Source organism: Humulus lupulus, chromosome 6 (assembly GCF_963169125.1).
Source record: "Humulus lupulus chromosome 6, drHumLupu1.1, whole genome shotgun sequence".
Taxonomy (NCBI): domain Eukaryota; kingdom Viridiplantae; phylum Streptophyta; class Magnoliopsida; order Rosales; family Cannabaceae; genus Humulus; species Humulus lupulus.
In genome coordinates, this window is record NC_084798.1 from 220,332,035 (window position 1) to 220,353,995 (window position 21,961).

Sequence of the window (21,961 nt, forward strand, 5' to 3'; positions counted from 1 at the left end):
AGTACTCGAATTCAAGTTTTAAATTATATATTTGCGAGTTATAAAATATATATATATATGAGGGAATTTAGTAATTGCTTTATGCATTATAGATTTCATATATTAATATATCTCGGGTAAATACATATTTGGTATATTGTGTTTTATCGAAATACAAATTTAGTATCTACTATTTTAGGTAATACTCATTCGGTATCTTATAATTTACTATTGTACATATTTGGTACCTGGACTCAAATGCGATCAATAAAACTTTATCAATATGACTAATAAATTACTCTAAGTTATATGTAATTAAGTAATTAAATTTGAATTTAAAACCATATAGTTGAAGATAGTTTGTTCGTATTGATAAAATTTCAATAATCAAATTTGTTTAAGAGGTACCAAATATGTAAAATTTTAAATTATAGGGTACTAGATAAACAATATTATTAATAACATGGGATACTAATTGTGTATTTGGATAAACCACAATATACCAAATTGTTGTTTAATTAACCTTATATCTTTTGGTTTGACTTATTGCTAAAATGGTATCTTAATTAATTAGATATTTGCTTATCAATTTATAGCATTTTTTTGTTTATATATATATTCAAACTGAAGTTTAATCCACCATTGAAGTACTATACATATGTGTTTTTTTTATTAAATGTGATACAAGATGACAAATGAGTGATCAATAAAGAAGAAAGAGGCACTGATGATGAGTCTTCTGAACTACTACTACTTGTTTGTTAATGTTATTATAATTGGATCATTATATAATATAATAACATTTTTAAACATTAATGATAATATTTTTAATAAAAATAAAAATTATGTATTATATATTATTATAATGATATTTTATAATATTTAATTTTATATTATTATAAGTATTAAATGTCTAGTTTTGTATTAAATATTATTATAATAATAATATTTTATAATATTTGAATTCATATTAATATAATTAGTAAAAAATTAGAATTATAAATTATTATCATAATAATATTTTGTAACATTTAAATTTATATTAATATAATTATTAAATATCTAGTCTTGTATTATATATTCTTATAATAATGGTATTTAATTACATTTGAATTTGAATTTAAATTGAAATGCATATTAATATAATTATTTTATATATAGTCTTATATCAAATATTATAATAATAATAATAATGATATATTTTATAATGTTTGAATTTATATTAATATAATTAATAAATATTATTTTTTAGTTAATTTTAAAAATATATTTCTTTAAATATTTAAAATATTCTATTAAAATTAACAAAACAAACTTTTAATGTAAAAAATTTCTGCACTTTTTATATAGAAAGATTTATGAGTTCCTCGTATATTAGCTACCTTTATTTTATAACACAAATTGTATATAAAGGTTGTTCATAAATGCAATTAGTTAGGACTTATTATTATAGTTACAGTAATCATTTTTTATAATATATATATATATATGATAATAAATAAATAACAAATTTTATATTAACTAAAAAAAATTATGTGCTATTTAATTCTCAGATATTAATGAATGCATTGAGTACAAATCACCATGCTCTGAAGGCTCTACTTGCGTCAACACTTTCGGGGACTATCACTGCAGTGATAAACGTAATGCCATCTTTATAGGTATGTCTTTATATCTAATAAATATATATATATATATATATATATACTAGGTAGAAGTAACGTACATTACGCACGTTTGCTTAGTTTTATTTATAAAATTTGCTAATTATTTTTATTAAATTTATATAAATGTCTTATAAATTTTAAAATAAATATCATATTTTAATTAAATAAATTAATTTATTTTTGTTTAAGTTTATGTTTATTCTAGTTTTTGAATTTGGGAGTGACAATAAGAGATTATATATTATATGTTTAATGTAATATTAAATATTATACGTAGATTTTAAATTTAATTTTCTTGCTATTTTTTTAAAAAAAATAATTTGTTGCTAATTCACAATAGATTATATTATATGTTTAATATGATATTATTCTAATAAGTGAGTTTAAGTTTAATTAAATTTTATTTAAGTTATAAAACATATGATTTTATTATTTTTAAATAATTATCATTATAAAATATTTCAAAAATATCATATTTTAATTTGTTTAATTATTTATTATTTTAAAATAATTATCATTGTAAAATATCTTATTTTAATTTGTTTAATTATTTATTATTTTTAAATAATTATCATTATAAAATATCTCAAAAATATCTTAATTTAATTTTTTTCAATTATTTATTTTATTTTATTTAAATTTAAGTGTTTACAAACTACCGTTAAATATAAGAATATTCTATTAAATATAATAATATTTCGCTAATGTTAACATTAACAAAATAAAAACTGTTAAAACCAAGAATTTTCCTTATCTACACACTTATTATACAAAAGAGATATACAAATTAAACAATAAAATAATGTAACTGGGATAACTATTCTACTATTAGAACTCATCTATCCACCTACTCTCTCATTTTTACAAAAAATCTCACAACAATTTTTGTGAGTAAAAGAGCTTCATTATATTATATTTTAATTTTTTATTAATATTTGAATTATAGCACATTTCCAAAAGAAATAATTACATCTTAACTGTTAGGTACCTACGATTACCAAAAAAGCGTAACAAGATGTATTTTTGATGCAAAGGAAAAAAAATTAGGAATTTAACTGTAACCGTGTTGAGAAATTATGTATTTTTACTGCCAATATCCATATATTTTAATTAATCATATTTTTGATAAAAATTTATAAATATATTTTAAATCTATCACAAATTTTGATTAAAATAAATTGAGGCTATTTTGTCACCAAACTACCCTAAAGTTTGAGGTTTGTACGCATCATAGACTCAATCTTTTTTTTTTTCAGCAAGAAAAATACCAGAAATTAGTATAATAGTAATTTCGTCACTCTTTCTATTGATCTCCGTTAGTTTGCATTGTAATTTAAGAAAAACACAAAAAATTATTTTGCATTGTATTCTGAACAATATTTTTATCAAATGAATAATAGTATATTTCATTATCTAGCCTAGAAACCAAAACAGAAAGAAAAAATCAAATGTTTGATAAATTTCAATTTATATATTATAAAACTTATATCAAAAAATTAAAGTTTAGAAGAAGAGAAATAATAATATTAAAAAATCAGTTTAATTTATGCTTATTTAAAATTACAAACTAATTAAGAATAAGTTTTTAAAAAATTCCATATTTCTATAAATGAATGATTATGTTTATTTATTCATACATGATAAACAGGTGTGGGGAGTCCTCTTGGATTATTAGTTCTACTTTTTAGAACATGGAGACTATACATATTCATAAAGAAAAGAAAAGAAATTAAACGCAAGAAAGCATTTAATTTCAAACGAAATGGTGGCCTTTTGTTGGAACAACAGATACACTCAAGTGAAAACAATGTCGAGCAAACGAAGTTGTTCAAGTCAAAAGAGTTAGAGAAGGCAACTGATAATTTCAATATAGACAGAGTTCTTGGGCAAGGAGGCCAAGGCACTGTGTACAAAGGAATGTTGGAAGATGGAAAGATTGTTGCTGTAAAGAAGTCTAAAATAATTGATGAAGCCAAACTCTCTGAATTCATCAATGAAGTTGTCATTCTTACACAAATCAATCATAGAAATGTTGTCAGGCTATTGGGATGTTGTCTCGAGACAGATGTTCCACTTCTAGTTTATGAATTCATCCCAAACGGAACACTTTCTGAGTATATTCATGAAAAAAATGCAGAGTTTCCTTTCACATGGAACATAAGATTACGAATTGCAACTGAAGTTGCAGGAGCTCTTTCATACTTACACTCGGCAGCTTCTTTTCCAATTTATCATCGAGATGTCAAGTCTACGAACATACTCCTTGATGAAAAATTCAGAGCAAAAGTTGCAGACTTTGGTACATCAAGAACTATCTCCTTAGAGCAAACTCACCTGACCACTTTAGTTTATGGCACATTTGGCTATCTAGATCCAGAATACTTTCAGTCTAGCCAATTCACAGATAAGAGTGATGTTTATAGTTTTGGAGTGGTTATTGTCGAGCTCTTGACCGGACAAAAAGCGGTATCTGCAACAAGGTCAGAGGAGGAAGGAAGAAGTTTGGCATCATATTTCATGATGACGATGGAGGAAAAGAGCAGTAGTTTGTTCGACATTCTTGATGGTCAAGTTCTCAAAGATGCGCCAAAAGAAGAGATATTAATTGTTGCTGATCTTGCAAAGAGATGCTTACATTTGAATGGAAGGAATCGACCTACCATGAAAGAAGTAGCAAAGGAGCTAGAGAGGATTCAAGGCATTGATAATAAAGATTCCAATGGTATTCAACATAATTATGAAGATCTAGCATATGCACAACCTGAAATTGGAGACTACTCTTGGAATAATTCCACGTCGTCAATAGAGTTAACTTTTGATAGTGCTGCTACTAGCTTCTCATTGCATCAAGAATTACCATTGTTGTAAGGGTGAACAAATAGTAATATCCTCTTTGTACGTACGTAGTACTCTTCACTTACTTTTTTCTAAATCTTAAATTTGAGAGATCAATTATATATTGTGGTTTACTTTATTGGTTAATATTGTTAACTTTGGTTTCATCTGATTGTATAAGCATTCAATGCTTGGTACTTTTACTATGTAATATAATATAGTAGTATTCGTGTTTTTGTATGGTTTTGGCCTTTTTATTTTTCCAATTAGTTCTTTTTATACGAATTTTTATTGCCCACTATCTAATAAATATTATCTCCATAAATACTATCCTTGCAAGTAGGTGAGAATGATGGTGAACATGCATATTCACACAAATATATGACCTTTCAATCTCCTCATCGATACTCGATCTCTTTTGGTACGAAACACAACATCTCTTTATTCTTAATATATTTTTTCGTCTAAATATATAATTTATTTATTAAAAGAAAAATCAATATGGAGTGGTTCTTGTTGAGCCCTTGATTGGACAAAAAGCAAGATCTACAACAAGGGTTAAAGGAAGGAAGATGTTTGGCGACATATTTCACAATGACAATGGAGGAAAAAATTAGTCTCTTTGACATTCTTGATGATCAAGTTATCAAAAATGAACCAAAAGAAGAGATCTTAATTGTTGTTGACCTTGCACAAAGATGTTTACATTTGAGTGGAAGGAATCGACCTATCATGAAAAAAGTAGCAATGGAACTAGAGATGATACAAATAATTGATAAAGATTCTAAGGATAGTCAACATAATTATGAAAAGCTAGAATATGCACAAATTAAAATTGTGGACTACTTTTGGAATGTTTCAGTCATCGAAAGACCAAATATTGTAGTCGTGTAAAGAGTACTCCCAATGGAGAAGGTAAAATATTTTATTCTTTATAATATAGAAAAAAATGGTTAAATAGTCTTCCATTAAATGGTGTAAACTTTTTTTTTTTTTTTACATAAATGAATAGTATTTCTCTATATGTAGTTAAATACTATTCATCAAGCTATAAATATTTTATTATTTTTTTATAAACTTTTGTATATATATATGATTGTGATACTATTATATTTAATTATTTTATTTTTTTAAATGAATAAAATATTTTTAAAGATATAATATTTAAATGATGTAGAGAAAAAAATAGAGAAGCTGATGTATGGTATAATGTAAAAGTTTGAGATAAATTATAATAAAGTATGTTTTGGTGATATATTTTGGAGAACATCCATTGTGAGTGTTCTAACACGTGCAAGTACGAACATACTAGACACCCAAGCAGTAAAGCCAAAGAACCATATCCCAACCATTTTCTAAGTATTAAGAGATTGCACGGTGGAAACATTTCTCAAAGAAGCATGGCACATATTGACCTTGAATTGCATTATAAACTTGTTACTGATTTTAGAAATATAGGGTATTTGATAGGAATTTCTCTTATTAGATGTAACTAAAATGATTATATTTCAATGTGTTACTAAATTAGTATATAAAAAAAAGATTAATTTTTATATTATAGGAAATTTTTTGACCAAAATAGTGCAGAATGTACCATTTGTTACTAATTTTTTTACAAATATAGGAACCGTATTAATATGTATATTTCCTGTTTTAATCGGCACACAATAGTTTGGTATTTAAATGTCAGTAAAAATGAAAGTTTAAGTATTTTAGCAGTAAATTTCTTAATCAAATATTTGTGTAGTGGGTCTGATATGTTTATAGCATATGTTATGATATGATTTTATGTGTATGTTTATGATTTTAGTTGGTTTTGAACGTGTCAGTATGTAGTAGGTTGATATCTAATTGTAAATAAAAACTTTAAAAATTGTACTTTTGAAAATCTAAGGTAGTATTTTATAAAAATACAAAAAAAAATCAGAGATGCGAAAAAAGTAAAAAAAAATGATATTTATGAACAAACCTATTATAAAAAGTCATTATATGAAAATTCAACCCATGCAAAATATAAATTGATTATAGTATTATATATTATTTTAATGACTTACTTGATAAAATATTTTTTAATAGAAATTAAAATGAGATTATAAAATTAAAGCCCATTTTTTCACCAATTTTTTTGAAAGCAACTAAGATGCGTAACAGTAAATGAATATACATAAACTTCACAAAAGAAATTATCATGAAATTAATATTAATAAGACAATACAATAATAAGCTATGAATAAAAATCTCAAAACATGTAAAATGATAATCAAATGTGAAATAATTGTATATATATAAGTTATATAAACTTAATTAAAGAGCATATATTTTTTAACATGATAAATGTCATTAATTAGATTTGATGTAATTACATACGTTATTTGCTAAATATAATAAAAATATGTAAAATTATAATTTTTTATAATGATTTTTAATATTAAATTTGATAATTTTTGTTATAGTATGAAAATTGTGTTTCAATTTCTATTTATAAATATTATTAACAAATATAATTAAATAATAAATTATTAGAAATAGAAAACATGATATTTTTTATTTATAACTTGCAAGTGCACAACTAATTCTTCACCATTGATAATTTCTTAACATTGTTTCTAATGAGAAAGATATTATCTACATAAAAAAACAGGAATACCACTATCATTTGATTTGTCCTTAGTTGGCAAACACAAAATTCGTCAATATTTTGTTAAAAGTCATAAATTTTAATTATCTCATCAAATCTAAGATTTCAAGAACGAAAAACTTACTTAAATCCAAAAATATACCTATTCAACTTGCAAATTTTTCATTCTTATCCCGATACTTTAAAGCATTACGACTAATCCATATAAATGACTTCTGACATATCCATGTAAATGACTTCTTTCTAGCTAAAATATGACTTTTCATTTAATTTATGAACATAAATATTGGTTGATGTCATGACTTAGGCAATACTCATTCGGTCATGACTTGGTATATTGTGTTTTATCGAAATACAGATTTAGTATCTACTATTTTAGGTAATACTCATTCGGTATCTTATAATTTACTATTGTACATATTTGGTACCTGGACTCAAATGCGATCAATAAAACTTTATCAATATGACTAATAAATTACTCTAAGTTATATGTAATTAAGTAATTAAATTTGAATTTGAAACCATATAGTTGAAGATAGTTTGTTCGTATTGATAAAATTTCATTAATCAAATTTGTTTAAGAGGTACCAAATATGTAAAATTTTAAATTATAGGGTACTAGATAAACAATATTATTAATAACATGGGATACTAAATGTGTATTTGGATAAAACACAATATACCAAATTGTTGTTTAATTAACCTTATATCTTTTGGTTTGACTTATTGCTAAAATGGTATCTTAATTAATTAGATATTTGCTTATCAATTTATAGCATGTTTTTGTTTATATATATATATATTAATATATATATATATATATTCAAACTGAAGTTTAATCCACCATTGAAGTACTATACATATGTGTTTTTTTTATTAAATGTGATACAAGATGACAAATGAGTGATCAATAAAGAAGAAAGAGGCACCGATGATGAGTCTTCTGAACTACTACTACTTGTTTGTTAATGTTATTATAATTGGATCATTATATAATATAATAACATTTTTAAACATTAATGATAATATTTTTAATAAAAATAAAAATTATGTATTATATATTATTATAATGATATTTTATAATATTTAATTTTATATTATTATAAGTATTAAATGTCTAGTTTTGTATTAAATATTATTATAATAATAATATTTTATAATATTTGAATTCATATTAATATAATTAGTAAAAAATTAGAATTATAAATTATTATCATAATAATATTTTGTAACATTTAAATTTATATTAATATAATTATTAAATATCTAGTCTTGTATTATATATTCTTATAATAATGGTATTTAATTACATTTGAATTTGAATTTAAATTGAAATGCATATTAATATAATTATTTTATATATAGTCTTATATCAAATATTATAATAATAATAATAATGATATATTTTATAATGTTTGAATTTATATTAATATAATTAATAAATATTATTTTTTAGTTAATTTTAAAAATATATTTCTTTAAATATTTAAAATATTCTATTAAAATTAACAAAACAAACTTTTAATGTAAAAAATTTCTGCACTTTTTATATAGAAAGATTTATGAGTTCCTCGTATATTAGCTACCTTTATTTTATAACACAAATTGTATATAAAGGTTGTTCATAAATGCAATTAGTTAGGACTTATTATTATAGTTACAGTAATCATTTTTTATAATATATATATGATAATAAATAAATAATAAATTTTATATTAACTAAAAAAATTATGTGCTATTTAATTCTCAGATATTAATGAATGCATTGAGTACAAATGGCCATGCCCTGAAGGCTCTACTTGCGTCAACACTTTTGGGAACTATCACTGCAGTTATAAACGCAAGGCCATCTTTATAGGTATGTCTTTATATCATCTTTATAGGTATGTCTTTATATCTAATGCATATATATATATACTATGTACAAGTAACGTACATTATGCACGTTTGCTTAGTTTTATTTATAAAATTTACTAATTATTTTTATTAAATTTATATTAATGTCTTATAAATTTTAAAATAAATATCATATTTTAATTAAATAAATTTATTTATTTTTGTTTAAGTTTATGTTTATTCTAGTTTTTAAATTTGGGAGTAACAATAAGAGATTATATATTATATGTTTAATGTAATATTAAATATTATACGTAGATTTTAAATTTAATTTTCTTGCTATTTTTTAAAAAAAATAATTTGTTTCTAATTCACAATAGATTATATTATATGTTTAATATGATATTGTTCTAATAAGTGAGTTTAAGTTTAATTAAATTTTATTTAAGTTATAAAACATATGATTTTATTATTTTTAAATAATTATCATTATAAAATATCTCAAAAATATCATATTTTAATTTGTTTAATTATTTATTATTTAAAAATAATTATCATTGTAAAATATCTTATTTTAATTTGTTTAATTATTTATTATTTTTAAATAATTATCATTATAAAATATCTCAAAAATATCTTAATTTAATTTTTTTCAATTATTTATTTAATTTTATTTAAATTTAAGTGTTTACAAACTACCGTTAAATATAATAATATTCTATTAAATATAATAATATTTCGTTAATGTTAACATTAACAAAATAAAAACTGTTAAAACCAAGAATTTTTCTTATCTACACACTTATTATACAAAAGAGATATACAAATTAAACAATAAAATAATGTAACTGGGATAACTATTCTACTATTAGAACTCATCTATCCACCTACTCTCTCATTTTTACAAAAAATCTTATACTTTTACTCACAACAATTTTTGTGAGTAAAAGAGCTTCATTTATATTATATTTTAATTTTTTATTAATATTTGAATTATAGCACATTTCCAAAAGAAATAATTACATCTTAACTATGTATTTTTGATGCAAAGGAAAAAAACTTAGGAATTTAACTGTAACCGTGTTGAGAAATTATGTATTTTTACTGCTAATATCCATATATTTTAATTAATCATATTTTTGATAAAAATTTATAAATATATTTTAAATCTATCACAAATTTTGATTAAAATAAATTGAGGCTATTTTGTGACCAAACTACCCTAAAGTTTGAGGTTTGTACGCATCATAGACTCAAATTTTTTTTTTCAGTGAGAAAAATACCAGAAATTAGTATAATAGTAATTCCGTCACTCTTTCTATTGATCTCCGCTAGTTTGCATTGTAATTTAAGAAAAACACAAAATTATTTTGCATTGTATTCTGAACAATATTTTTATCAAATGAATAATAGTATATTTCATTATCTAGCCTAGAAACCAAAACAGAAAGAAAAAATCAAATGTTTGATAAATTTCAATTTATATATTATAAAACTTATATCAAAAAATTAAAGTTTAGAAGAAGAGAAATAATAATATTAAAAAATATGTTTAATTTATGCTTATTTAAAATTACAAACTAATTAAGAATAAGTTTTTAAAAAATTCCATATTTCTATAAATGAATGATTATGCTTATTTATTCATACATGATAAACAGGTGTGGGGAGTCCTCTTGGATTATTAGTTCTAGTTTTTAGTACATGGAGACTATACATATTCATAAAGAAAAGAAAAGAAATTAAACGCAAGAAAGCATTTTTCAAACGAAATGGTGGCCTTTTGTTGGAACAACAGATACACTCAAGTGAAAACAATGTCGAGCAAACGAAGTTGTTCAAGTCAAAAGAGTTAGAGAAGGCAACTGATAATTTCAATATAGACAGAGTTCTTGGGCAAGGAGGCCAAGGCACTGTGTACAAAGGAATGTTGGAAGATGGAATGATTGTTGCTGTAAAGAAGTCTAAAATAATTGATGAAGCCAAACTCTCTGAATTCATCAATGAAGTTGTCATTCTTACACAAATCAATCATAGAAATGTTGTCAGGCTATTGGGATGTTGTCTCGAGACAGATGTTCCACTTCTAGTTTATGAATTCATCCCAAACGAAACACTTTCTGAGTATATTCATGAAAAAAATGCAGAGTTTCCTTTCACATGGAACATAAGATTACGAATTGCAACTAAAGTTGCAGGAGCTCTTTCATACTTACACTCAGCAGCTTCTTTTCCAATTTATCATCGAGATGTCAAGTCTACGAACATACTCCTTGATGAAAAATTCAGAGCAAAAGTTGCAGACTTTGGTACATCAAGAACTATCTCCTTAGAGCAAACTCACCTGACCACTTTAGTTTATGGCACATTTGGCTATCTAGATCCAGAATACTTTCAGTCTAGCCAATTCACAGATAAGAGTGATGTTTATAGTTTTGGAGTGGTTATTGTCGAGCTCTTGACCGGACAAAAAGCGGTATCTGCAACAAGGTCAGAGGAGGAAGGAAGAAGTTTGGCATCATATTTCATGATGACGATGGAGGAAAAGAGCAGTAGTTTGTTCGACATTCTTGATGGTCAAGTTCTCAAAGATGCGCCAAAAGAAGAGATATTAATTGTTGCTGATCTTGCAAAGAGATGCTTACATTTGAATGGAAGGAATCGACCTACCATGAAAGAAGTAGCAAAGGAGCTAGAGAGGATTCAAGGCATTGATAATAAAGATTCCAATGGTATTCAACATAATTATGAAGATCTAGCATATGCACAACCTGAAATTGGAGACTACTCTTGGAATAATTCCACGTCGTCAATAGAGTTAACTTTTGATAGTGCTGCTACTAGCTTCTCATTGCATCAAGAATTACCATTGTTGTAAGGGTGAACAAATAGTAATATCCTCTTTGTACGTACGTAGTACTCTTCACTTATTTTTTTCTAAATCTTAAATTTGAGAGATCAATTTTATATTGTGGTTTACTTTATTGGTTAATATTGTTAACTTTGGTTTCATCTGATTGTATAAGCATTCAACGCTTGGTACTTTTACTATGTAATATAATATAGTAGTATTCGTGTTTTTGTATGGTTTTGGCCTTTTTATTCTTCCAATTAGTTCTTTTTATACGAATTTTTATTGCTCACTATCTAATAAATATTATCTCCATAAATATTATCCTTACAAGTAGGTGAGAATGATGGTGAACATCATATTCACACAAATATACATTTCAATCTCCTTATCGATACTCAATCTCTTCTGGTACGAAGCACAACATTTCTTTATTCTATATTTATTTTTTCGTCTAAATATATAATTTATTTATTAAAAGAAAAATCAATATGGAGTAGTTCTTGTACAGCCCTTGATTGGACAAAAAGCAATATCTACAACAAGGGTTAAAAGAAGGAAGATGTTTGGCGACATATTACACAATGACAATGGAGGAAAAAATTAGTCTCTCTGACATTCTTGATGATCAAGTTATCAAAAATGAACCAAAAGAAGAGATCTTTAATTGTTGTTGACCTTGCACATAGATGTTTACATTTGAGTGGAAGGAATCAACCAACCATAAAAAAAAGTAGCAATGGAACTAGAGATGATACAAATAGTTGATAAAGATTCTAAGGATAGTCAACATAATTATGAAAAGCTAGAATATGCACAACCTAAAATTGTGGACTACTTTTGGAATGTTTCAGTCATCGAAATACCAAATATTGTAGTCGTGTAAGAGTACTTTCAATGGAGAAGGTAAAATATTTTATTATTTATAATATAGAGAAAAATGGTTAAATAGTCTTCCAATAAATGGTGTAAACTTATATATTTTTTTTTACCTAAATAAATAGTATTTCTCTATATGTAGTGAAACACTATTCATCAAGCTATAAATATTTTATTATTTTTTTTATACTTTTGTATATATATATATATGATTGTGATACTATTATATTTAATTATTTTATTTTTTAAAATGAATAAAATATTTTAAAATAAGATAATATTTAAATGATGTAGAGAAAAAATAAAGAAGCTGATGTATGTTATAATGTAAAAGTTTGAGATAAATTATAATAAAATATGTTTTGGTGATATATTTTGTAATATAGAGGAGAACATCCATTGTGAGTGCTCTAACACGTGCAAGTACGAACATACCAGACACCCAAGCACCAAAGCCAAAGAACCATATCCCAACCATCTTCTAAGCATTAAGAGACTGCACGGTGGAAACATTTCTCAAAGATGCATGGCACATACTGACCTTGAATTGCATTATAAACTTGTTACTGATTTTAGAAATATAGGGTATTTGATAGGAATTTCTCTTATTAGATGGTACTAAAATTACTATATTTCAATGTGTTACTAAATTAGTATATAAAAAAAGATTAATTTGTATATTATAGAAAATTTATTGACCAAAATAGTGCAGAATGTACCATTTGTTACTAATTTTTTTTAAAATATGTATATTTCCTGTTTTTTTTTTATAGTTTGGTTGGTCAGTTATGATTATAGAAACTAAACATGATCACATACATAGTCCTATCAGATGATGAATCGGCACACAAATAGTTTAGTATTTAAATGTGAGTAAATGAAAGTTTTAGTATTTTAGCAGTAAATTTCTTAATCAAATATTTGTGTAGTGGGTCGTCAACAATTTTCATCTCAACTTTTCTTCAATCTAATTAAATTGAAGAAAATCTTCAAGCAGTCTCTGCCAATGATACAAACTATATGTTCTGCTTCTGTATGCACTTCTCATTTTGGTGCACATTTTATGTACATATATCATTATTGTAAAACTTATTACAATATAACAATTAGATCATTTATTACAACACAAATTTAAACAATATAACATGCATTATTGACTACTGAAGAAAGAGATAGTATTAAAATATATTGTAATACTTTATCTAGTCTCGTGCTATTCTTTATCACCACTCTCTCACAACCTCATTCCAATGTACAAATATCTTATCTGATCAATCAATGTTCTCTCATACGTCTTCTTCCATCAAACTTTTTCTAGCTGATCCCCATGAACGAAAATGTGGTAAGTTTCTTTAACCACAAAGGCCCTTGTAACATGAAGCACCATCCAGGAAGGAAAATTGTCCTTGTATTATTTCATCAATTTATAACGTTTCAAGTTCCACAATGAGGAATTGAATAAATCACATTAGCTAAACAAGAAGAAGAAGAAGAAGAATAAATTTGTGCAGAGATTGTCTTGGCAACTTTAGGCAGAGATTTAAGAAGAAAGGGCGATGGCTTCCTCAGAGTGTGAATGAGAAGGATCATCAGTGACATTAGTGTCAAAGCCCCAGCTTGATGAGCACTGCCCAGGGAAACTGGCACGTATGACAAAAGGGTAGATATCCCCAAGGTAACCTGCAATGATTACAAGGGGAGGAACCAAGTTTCGATCTTTATAGTCAGAAGAACATTCATAGAAATTGAGTTATCGGAACGTATGTACCTGAAGACCAGCCATGCCAACAGTGCTTCCAATCAAATATCGAACTGCAGGATGAAGATCCACCTTCCTCGTTAACCACCATAACGAGGCGATTGAAACTAAAGTGGCTGTTTCCAGGATACGATGGTCAAGCTGTAAATGCGGTTAAAGGAATATTCTATGATCACATTGATGATTATAGGTTCACACGGATTTCAGGAAACTACTGGTCGTGCGGAGTTTGAGCCATTGAGCTCGTAGTTCAATGGATTAAAATATATTTTTCTGAATTTGAGATCTCGTGAATACCTCTATGAATCAAAATTCAATGACAGACTGATCCTAAATCATGCTAAGGAATTCTCTCAATAATACACAGTAAATAAACACCACAGGAAAATTACCTCTACCAACGAAGTATTTTCATAGAAGTTGCGAATAAGTGGCTTCATTTCTAGAACATCCTCAGGTATCCATGTGTCACCCATCTTTGGAAAAGTATTGTAGGCATGTCCCTGGAAATTCACAAAATCATTATCATGATATGCTACTAGCAAAAAAACAAAAAAAATTGCATACTACCTACTAATTAATTTGTAAAAAATTATGAGCAACACCATAACAGTTGAAGTTACATACAGCATCATTTCCTGCAACAAATGCTCCTGAGACAGCAGTAATGCCGACAAGTAAGCTGACAGGAAGAGCGAATCTCTTTACTTTTGCAGCACCCTTAACCCAGGACATTGTTTCTGCAGGTGGTTCGGGCATTACCACCGAGAGACCTGTCCAAAGAAGGCCGCTGTATATAACAAATGCTGAAGTGAGATGAGTTGCAAGCCGATACGGGCTTACTCTAGGCTGTGCATATTCAGATGGTGGTTATATTTGAAAAAAGAGAGATCATTTAAAAAGGCGCAAACCACAACATTTTTCGATTCAAATTTGCAAATACACTTAATATAAGGTGTCCTACCTCTAAACCACTTTTAACCATCCACCATCCAATCAGCCCCTGCCCAGCACCAAGGGCGAAAAGAGTAGAGAGTTTCAGTCCAAGTCGTAGGGTAATATATGCCTTACGAAGAAAATATGAAAATGGCAAAGCAAACATGATACCAAGAGCTCTTCCCCACATACGATGAGCATATTCCATCCAGTATATAAATTTGAAATCATCAATGCTCATTCCTCGATTAACCCTGCAAAAACCATCATCCATAAATTAAAAAAAAATATTAATAATATTATAGCAAATGCCATAAAATAATCCTAGTCCAAACTCCAAAGAGTTCACCTCAAAACCGTTAAAAACTAGAAAGCTAAGCATCACAAACCATTAGCAATGCTACAAATACATGTACTGTTCTTTTCTTTCACTGACCGCTTATATTCAGGGGACAGCTTGTACTTCTCGAATTCCTGTAACCATTCCTCATCAGATAGAGGAGGGAGCCCACCACTGAACTTCCAATCAGTCATCGAAAGACCAGATCTTGTTAGTCGTGTAACACCTCCAAGTACGACCATACTAAACACCCAAGCAGCGAGCCAAAGAGTCATATCCCAACCATTTTCTGAGCACGAGGTCCTCCGTTTACAAGTAGCTCCAGTCCTTCATAACTTTTTGAATTAAGAGATTGCACGGTGGAAACATTTCTCAAAGATGGCACATACTGACCCTAAATTGCATTATAAACTTGTTACACATGTATTACATTTAAAATACATGAACATGACACATGAATTGTGTCCGATCCCCAAGTGAAACTGAATTAGAACAAGGACTTTCATCACATTTCATTGTCATGGAATACAGGGTCGCCATAAGAAACACATAATATCAAAAGAAAAAATATGCAAAAATATCTTCTTTCATGATAGTACAAGTGAGACCCTCAAAGGTTCGACTTTACTTTTTTTGTGGTTACTTCCCGCTATCAAATTAGCAATTTAGAATACTATAGATGCATATGTAGCCAAGTACTTAGATACCCAAAAACATATATATCTAATACTTCCAAGAAATAAATTTTAAAGCAGGGAATGAGCTTGAAATGGCATTTATGAAACCAATGAATTTTTCCAAGTTGAAATTTTTAAACTTCAGTCTTGGATTACTGCTAGCTGATGCTACAAGAAGTAATGATGTTCAACTATAAGATAAAAATATCTGCATATAAACTTTAATGTAAGAGCACTGATTTGAAACAAAGAACAAAAAATCTAGAATACGAAATAGAAATGAAGACAGCAGACATGGAACCAGCCATTTCAGTCCTAAAAACAAAAAATATATATTTATATCATAGCTCAAAACATGGAAAAAAATGTTTTCTGATATCCCATGCTATGATTATTAAAATATCTACCACTGCAATGGCACTTTGCAGAACTCCACAATCAAATCTGTGACTACTATGAGAATGCTTTATGGATTACAAAAATATAAAAACGAGAAAGTTATCATTTTGGGTGTCTCAAAATGGTATTTAATGAAGTTGAAGCTAATCAATTCAGTTCAAAGTTTTTGAAGTTGGTTCTAAGTTTCCATATAACAATATTTAGCAAACCATAATCTTTTAGTTCTAAAGATAGAGTTAGAAGAACCTTAGGGGGAGATCGGAAGTCATGCAGAATTCTCCGGACGATTCCGGTGGAGAAAAATCTAGGTCTCCTCCCTCACAACTCTAGACGAAGATGATGTTGCTTGGGTGAGATGGTTGTAGAGAGCCTTACAGTTACTCTTCACCAACAAAACTGGTGATAATCGGCTCCGGAACCAACTGCAACACCTACATTTTATCAAATATTATCTATCTATCTATACATATAACAACTACCACAATACTAAATACACAAAGCTATCTATCTTCCACAATATTAAATACATTCTCCATTTCCAACTTGAAAAACATGCTCCCAAACTCCGTCCAAACCCCCAAATGAACCCAAACATCTACTCCACATGTCTTAGGAATCATAACCTAACCAAACTTTGCCAAAAACCCCATTGAATTCTCAACTTTCAAACCACAATCCCAACTGAAACTCAATAAGAAAAACAGAGCAAGAACCAGAGTTTTAATGGCTAGTCACTCAGATCCAGGGCCAGAAGGCCCAGGTGATTGGATCGCCACATGGCTAAGGGTGCGGAACCCATATTAGTGACTCCATGGTCACTCATTTGGTTTACATTAGTGACTAATTCATTAGCCACTCATCTGAGCCAGGGTCAGAAGGCCCAAGTGATGACTGCATCATCACATGGCTAAGGGTAAGGAACCCGTGCTAGTGATTCACTCCTCAGTCACTCATTTGATTAGGGCTATACGCCCCATCATGGTTATCGGAACCTCAAGTGTTAAATCACTCATTTGATTAGGGCTATAAGCCCCAGCATGGTTATCGGAACCTCAAGTGTTAAATCACTCATTTGATTAGGGCGTTACACATTCTCTCTTCCATTTTAGTGTTTTTCAAGAGCATTTTCAAGTATGTATTTTATTTATTTTGTAATTTCTATTCTAGTTATGTAACGACCCAAAATCACTAATCAAGGCTTTTGTATCTAAAATAACTGGAAAAGTAGAAACAAGACCGGATATAATTTGTTCATTATGAGCAAATCCAAAATCTTTGTAGTGTCAGTGTCGGCCCAGCAAAGTGCTTTCGCCGTTGGTGTTCTTTCCGATCTCTACGCATTTCACCGCTCCACCGGAAATTCCCTCTGCCCCTACCGTACTCCAGCCCAATTTGTGAGTAAAATCTGAGAGGCATAATTCTTTCTTGCCAGGGTCCGTCTTTAGCAAAGCAAGCAGGGAGCTCATTAGCAATAAGAATAATAAGTACGTTTCCTTTTTTAGTGAATACTTTTTCATACTTCGCGTCTAGTCGAACCTCTTGCCCATCGAACAAATAAGGGAAAAGAATCCTATTGAAAACGTTCCTAACCCACCAACCCCTTCCTTCGTAGATCCGTGTATTGTAAGTGATCCGAACCCGCCCGGAGTGAGTCTCCCATAGAGGCAAGTGAAGTTGGTGAGCCGTATGCATATTTTTTTTGATAGAAAAATAAAAAGAAAATAAAAAGATGGCTCAATGGAAGCTGTTCTAACAAATGGAGTTGGCTGCGTTGCGTTAATAATGGAATCCTTTCATCGAAACTCCAGAAAGGATAAAGGACAACTTATTATTTCTTCATTTATTCTCATCCAATCAATTTTTTTTTTTGATGGGTTGATTTCTTGATTTTGATGAAGCGTGGGATAAACAACTTTACTAAACGGAAAGAAAAAGTAAAAAAAAATATTGATTGTAAATCCTAACTAGAGAGCTCCTTTCTATAAAGGGCTACTCGACCCATTTGGAAAGAGCGACTCTAAGGCCTATTCTATTGGTAACTTTTCAGTCGAAAGCTAAAAAAAGCGGTTGAAACCTCGGATTGGTTCTCGCGTCCCTGTGCCCAAAAGGATGGGCGAGTTCGGTTCAAGTGTTCATCGATCGGGTGGATCTATATGCTCCGGGAGAATCCATTTAGATAGTCCTTTGTGGCTCCGGTGGCGACTCGATCAACGCGTTATTACTTCAAGGATTTTTGGTAGGAAAGGCGGTAGTAGAGTTGCTAGAGGTCCTTTGCGTCACTCTACTGTTTGTTTTCCAGGCAGGCACTTTTAGCCGTGCTCTAACTCCTCCGATTTCCCTTTGCTTTCTTTATTACAACTTGCACATGCCCAGCCTCAACGTCACTTCCCAACGTATCTTATCTGTATATGAGTCTATAGGTAATTTTCAGTAAATTCTCGTGCTTCAATTTTTTTTTTTACAATTTTTCTGGAATCGATTGAATATATAAACGAGAAATTTTGATAATGTAGGCTCTAGGAGGAACGACTTTTCGGGAGCCCATAACTTTTACGATCTTTGGCTTTTTAATGAATTTAGAGCACCTGTTTCGATCCTTTCGGTGATGCCAGAAGTCGTTTCGATATACGATTTTATCTTGTTTCAATTTTATTTATTACCATTCTTATTTCCCATTGGAACCGAGTTAGCAACCCCATCTAGGATATATCAAAGACAGAAATAGATTCACGCTTTTCTATATCTTTATTGATGATTGGCTTCAGCTTAGGATTGACTGGCCTTTGCTTTTGCCTAAAAGGCTCGGCATCGGGCTTTAAAGGAATCTGATGCTTCATAATCTCATCATTCTTGTGAGTTTACAACTCATCGTAGTGCCAAGCAAAAAAATCCTTGTATTCTTGGAAGAGTTGGATGAACTTACCTTTCTCCTCCATCTCAATTGAAAAAGCAAATTTCTTTTTAGTAAGAAATCAAACCCCGCTTCCATATTATTCTTGTATTGTTTTTTATTTTTTTTCATCTTTGATACTACATAATTTTCTTCAATATCTTTTCCTTGGTTTGACAGAGTTAGTGTGCTGGGAGGGCATAATTGAAAGCTATGTGAGTAAACGGTGAAAATGCATGATTATGTGATATGCATGATCCTATGATTATATGGATATGTGGAATGCATGTTTATGAGTAATAGATAAACATGCGGTCCCTGTTTAGTCTGTAAGGGCATAATTGTAATTTTGGGCCGTTAGGGCACAGATGAAACTATTTGTGATAACTTTTGAGACTACATTATTATGTGGATAAATATTTGCAGCCTTCGTCACGAGGTGATCCTAGGGAGCAAGTAGCGGGAAAGTCACAACGGGACCCGGTACCCGTCTCGGGGCGAGTCAAGGGGTATTTTGGGTAATGGACATTTATTTGGGTTATTGAGTGATGAAAATAAATAATTTGAGATACATTTGAGATTAGGAAGCCTAGATGGGAGTACCAAACAATTTTACCATTTTGCCCTCGGGGACATTCTCGGTACCCCGATCCTTGGGATTAACTTAAGAGGCTTAAGTTAGATAAGACAAAGGAAAAAAAGAGAGAAAGGTTTGGAAGAATGCCAGAACTGACTCCCTCTTTCTCTCCCCTTCCATTAAACTATACCTCTTCCATTAAACTCCGTTAACTTAAACTATATTATAAATATGCTCGATTTTGATTGGTCCATCTTTAATTAATCTATTTAGAATAACTCAAAGACTTAATAAAAACCAAAACCCAGCCAGTAACTTACAGAATTTAATGGTGAGAATAACAGTTTAAAGCTTACCTTAGCTTCTACTTGAATCCACAAGTTAAAACTGAGTTAATCCCCAAGTTTAGAGCTCCAATTCCTATCTTAATCCTCAAAGTTTCCCCTTTGTATGTTTTAGAGAAAATGAGAGAGAAAGAGAAGTGTTGTGCCTAGTTTCTGAATGGTTCCTTGGTTTTGTTTTACTTATCCTAAGTCATTTAAGTTACCTAAGGCTCGGGGTACCAAAAAAGTCCCTGAGCGCAAAATGGTAAATTTCTCCAATATTCCCTCCTAAACGTTCTAACTTCAAATATATCTTTAAATATTTATTTCCATAACCCGATAACCCAATAAAACATCTTATGCTCGGAATACCGCTCGACTCGCCCCGAGTCGAGTATTCAACCCTGTTGTGACTTTCTAACTAAACCGCTCCCTATGACTGTCTCGGATCATGCAACACAAATATCACAATAATCACAAATATTGCATTTATGCCCTCAACGGGCTAAAATTACAAACATGCCCATAACAACCAAACGGGGCCACATGCATATTTATTTCACCTAAACATGCATCTCTAATCACATATTCATTAAATTCACATATTAAGGTAATAAAACACTTATTACTCTCCAGACATGCTAATCAAGGCCCCAAGCCCTATTAGCAAATTTTGGGACACTACAACTATCCCCTCCTTACAGAAATTTCGTCATCGAAATTATCTAGCGGAATTCTTGTACATTTAGCAACTTAGAATTCGAGAGAGATGATATCTAAAATTTGAAAAGGAAAAGCTTTATTGTTATCCTCAAAAATGATATATATATTTTGAAGTAAAATTAAAAAAAAAAATGCGAAAATGCATATTAATGAATTTTATAGACTTGAGCGTTAAAGGTGTTTTACACTAGCTTTTGTATACATACAAAATTTTCTCCTTTCCTTCTCTCTTTAATATGCTCAAATTAATGGGGGTAGGCCATGGCTTGCTGACTAAGTCTTCTAATGCATAAATTTATGAGCACAATTAATTAATGTGTGATGATTAGTCTTCTAATGCATGTTTGGTTTAGTAGGACTTTTCAGCTGTGGATGTTTCCTCGAGTTTTCTATATTGGTTCAGCAAAGATTTTTCAATCGTGGATATTAAATTGCTAATTTCCTCAAGTCTTCTATATATACTTAATTGTTTTTTTTATTTTATTGCAGAGAAAAACACACACGCACACTGATTCGATGCGTAAGTCTTCAGTTCAGAGTTTCATTATGTAGATAGGATGTCTTTAATATTTTTCTAAATTAATTTCACATATATATTTTTCTTAATTAATTTCACATATATATTTTTTAATATTATGTATTCTCACTGAAA

General features: G+C 28.9%; 4 protein-coding genes across 4 annotated transcripts; 2 read left to right on the forward strand and 2 right to left on the reverse strand.

Annotated features, from left to right (window-relative positions):
* The first annotated feature begins 1,403 nt into the window (after positions 1-1,403).
* LOC133786134 (putative wall-associated receptor kinase-like 11) lies at positions 1,404-4,552 on the forward strand. The gene is made up of 3 exons (XM_062225347.1): positions 1,404-1,437; positions 1,533-1,640; positions 3,295-4,552. The coding sequence occupies exons 1-3, from the start codon at positions 1,404-1,406 to the stop codon at positions 4,512-4,514; spliced, it is 1,362 nt and encodes a 453-aa protein (XP_062081331.1). The 3' UTR covers positions 4,515-4,552.
* Positions 4,553-5,075: 523 nt separating this feature from the next.
* On the forward strand, positions 5,076-12,040 carry LOC133786135 (wall-associated receptor kinase-like 1). The gene is made up of 2 exons (XM_062225348.1): positions 5,076-5,274; positions 10,617-12,040. Exons 1-2 carry the CDS (start codon positions 5,076-5,078, stop codon positions 11,831-11,833), a joined length of 1,416 nt encoding a protein of 471 aa, XP_062081332.1. The 3' UTR covers positions 11,834-12,040.
* Positions 12,041-13,680: 1,640 nt separating this feature from the next.
* On the reverse strand, positions 13,681-14,794 carry LOC133783436 (cytochrome c oxidase assembly protein COX15-like). The gene is made up of 2 exons (XM_062223060.1): positions 14,454-14,794; positions 13,681-14,365 (listed from the first exon to the last, which is right to left on the reverse strand). Exons 1-2 carry the CDS (start codon positions 14,466-14,468, stop codon positions 14,120-14,122), a joined length of 261 nt encoding a protein of 86 aa, XP_062079044.1. The 5' UTR covers positions 14,469-14,794; the 3' UTR covers positions 13,681-14,119.
* On the reverse strand, positions 14,581-15,995 carry LOC133786136 (cytochrome c oxidase assembly protein COX15-like). Its single transcript, XM_062225349.1, has 5 exons — positions 15,817-15,995; positions 15,409-15,634; positions 15,072-15,293; positions 14,837-14,947; positions 14,581-14,610 (listed from the first exon to the last, which is right to left on the reverse strand). The coding sequence occupies exons 1-5, from the start codon at positions 15,993-15,995 to the stop codon at positions 14,581-14,583; spliced, it is 768 nt and encodes a 255-aa protein (XP_062081333.1).
* Between the last annotated feature and the right edge of the window lie 5,966 nt (positions 15,996-21,961).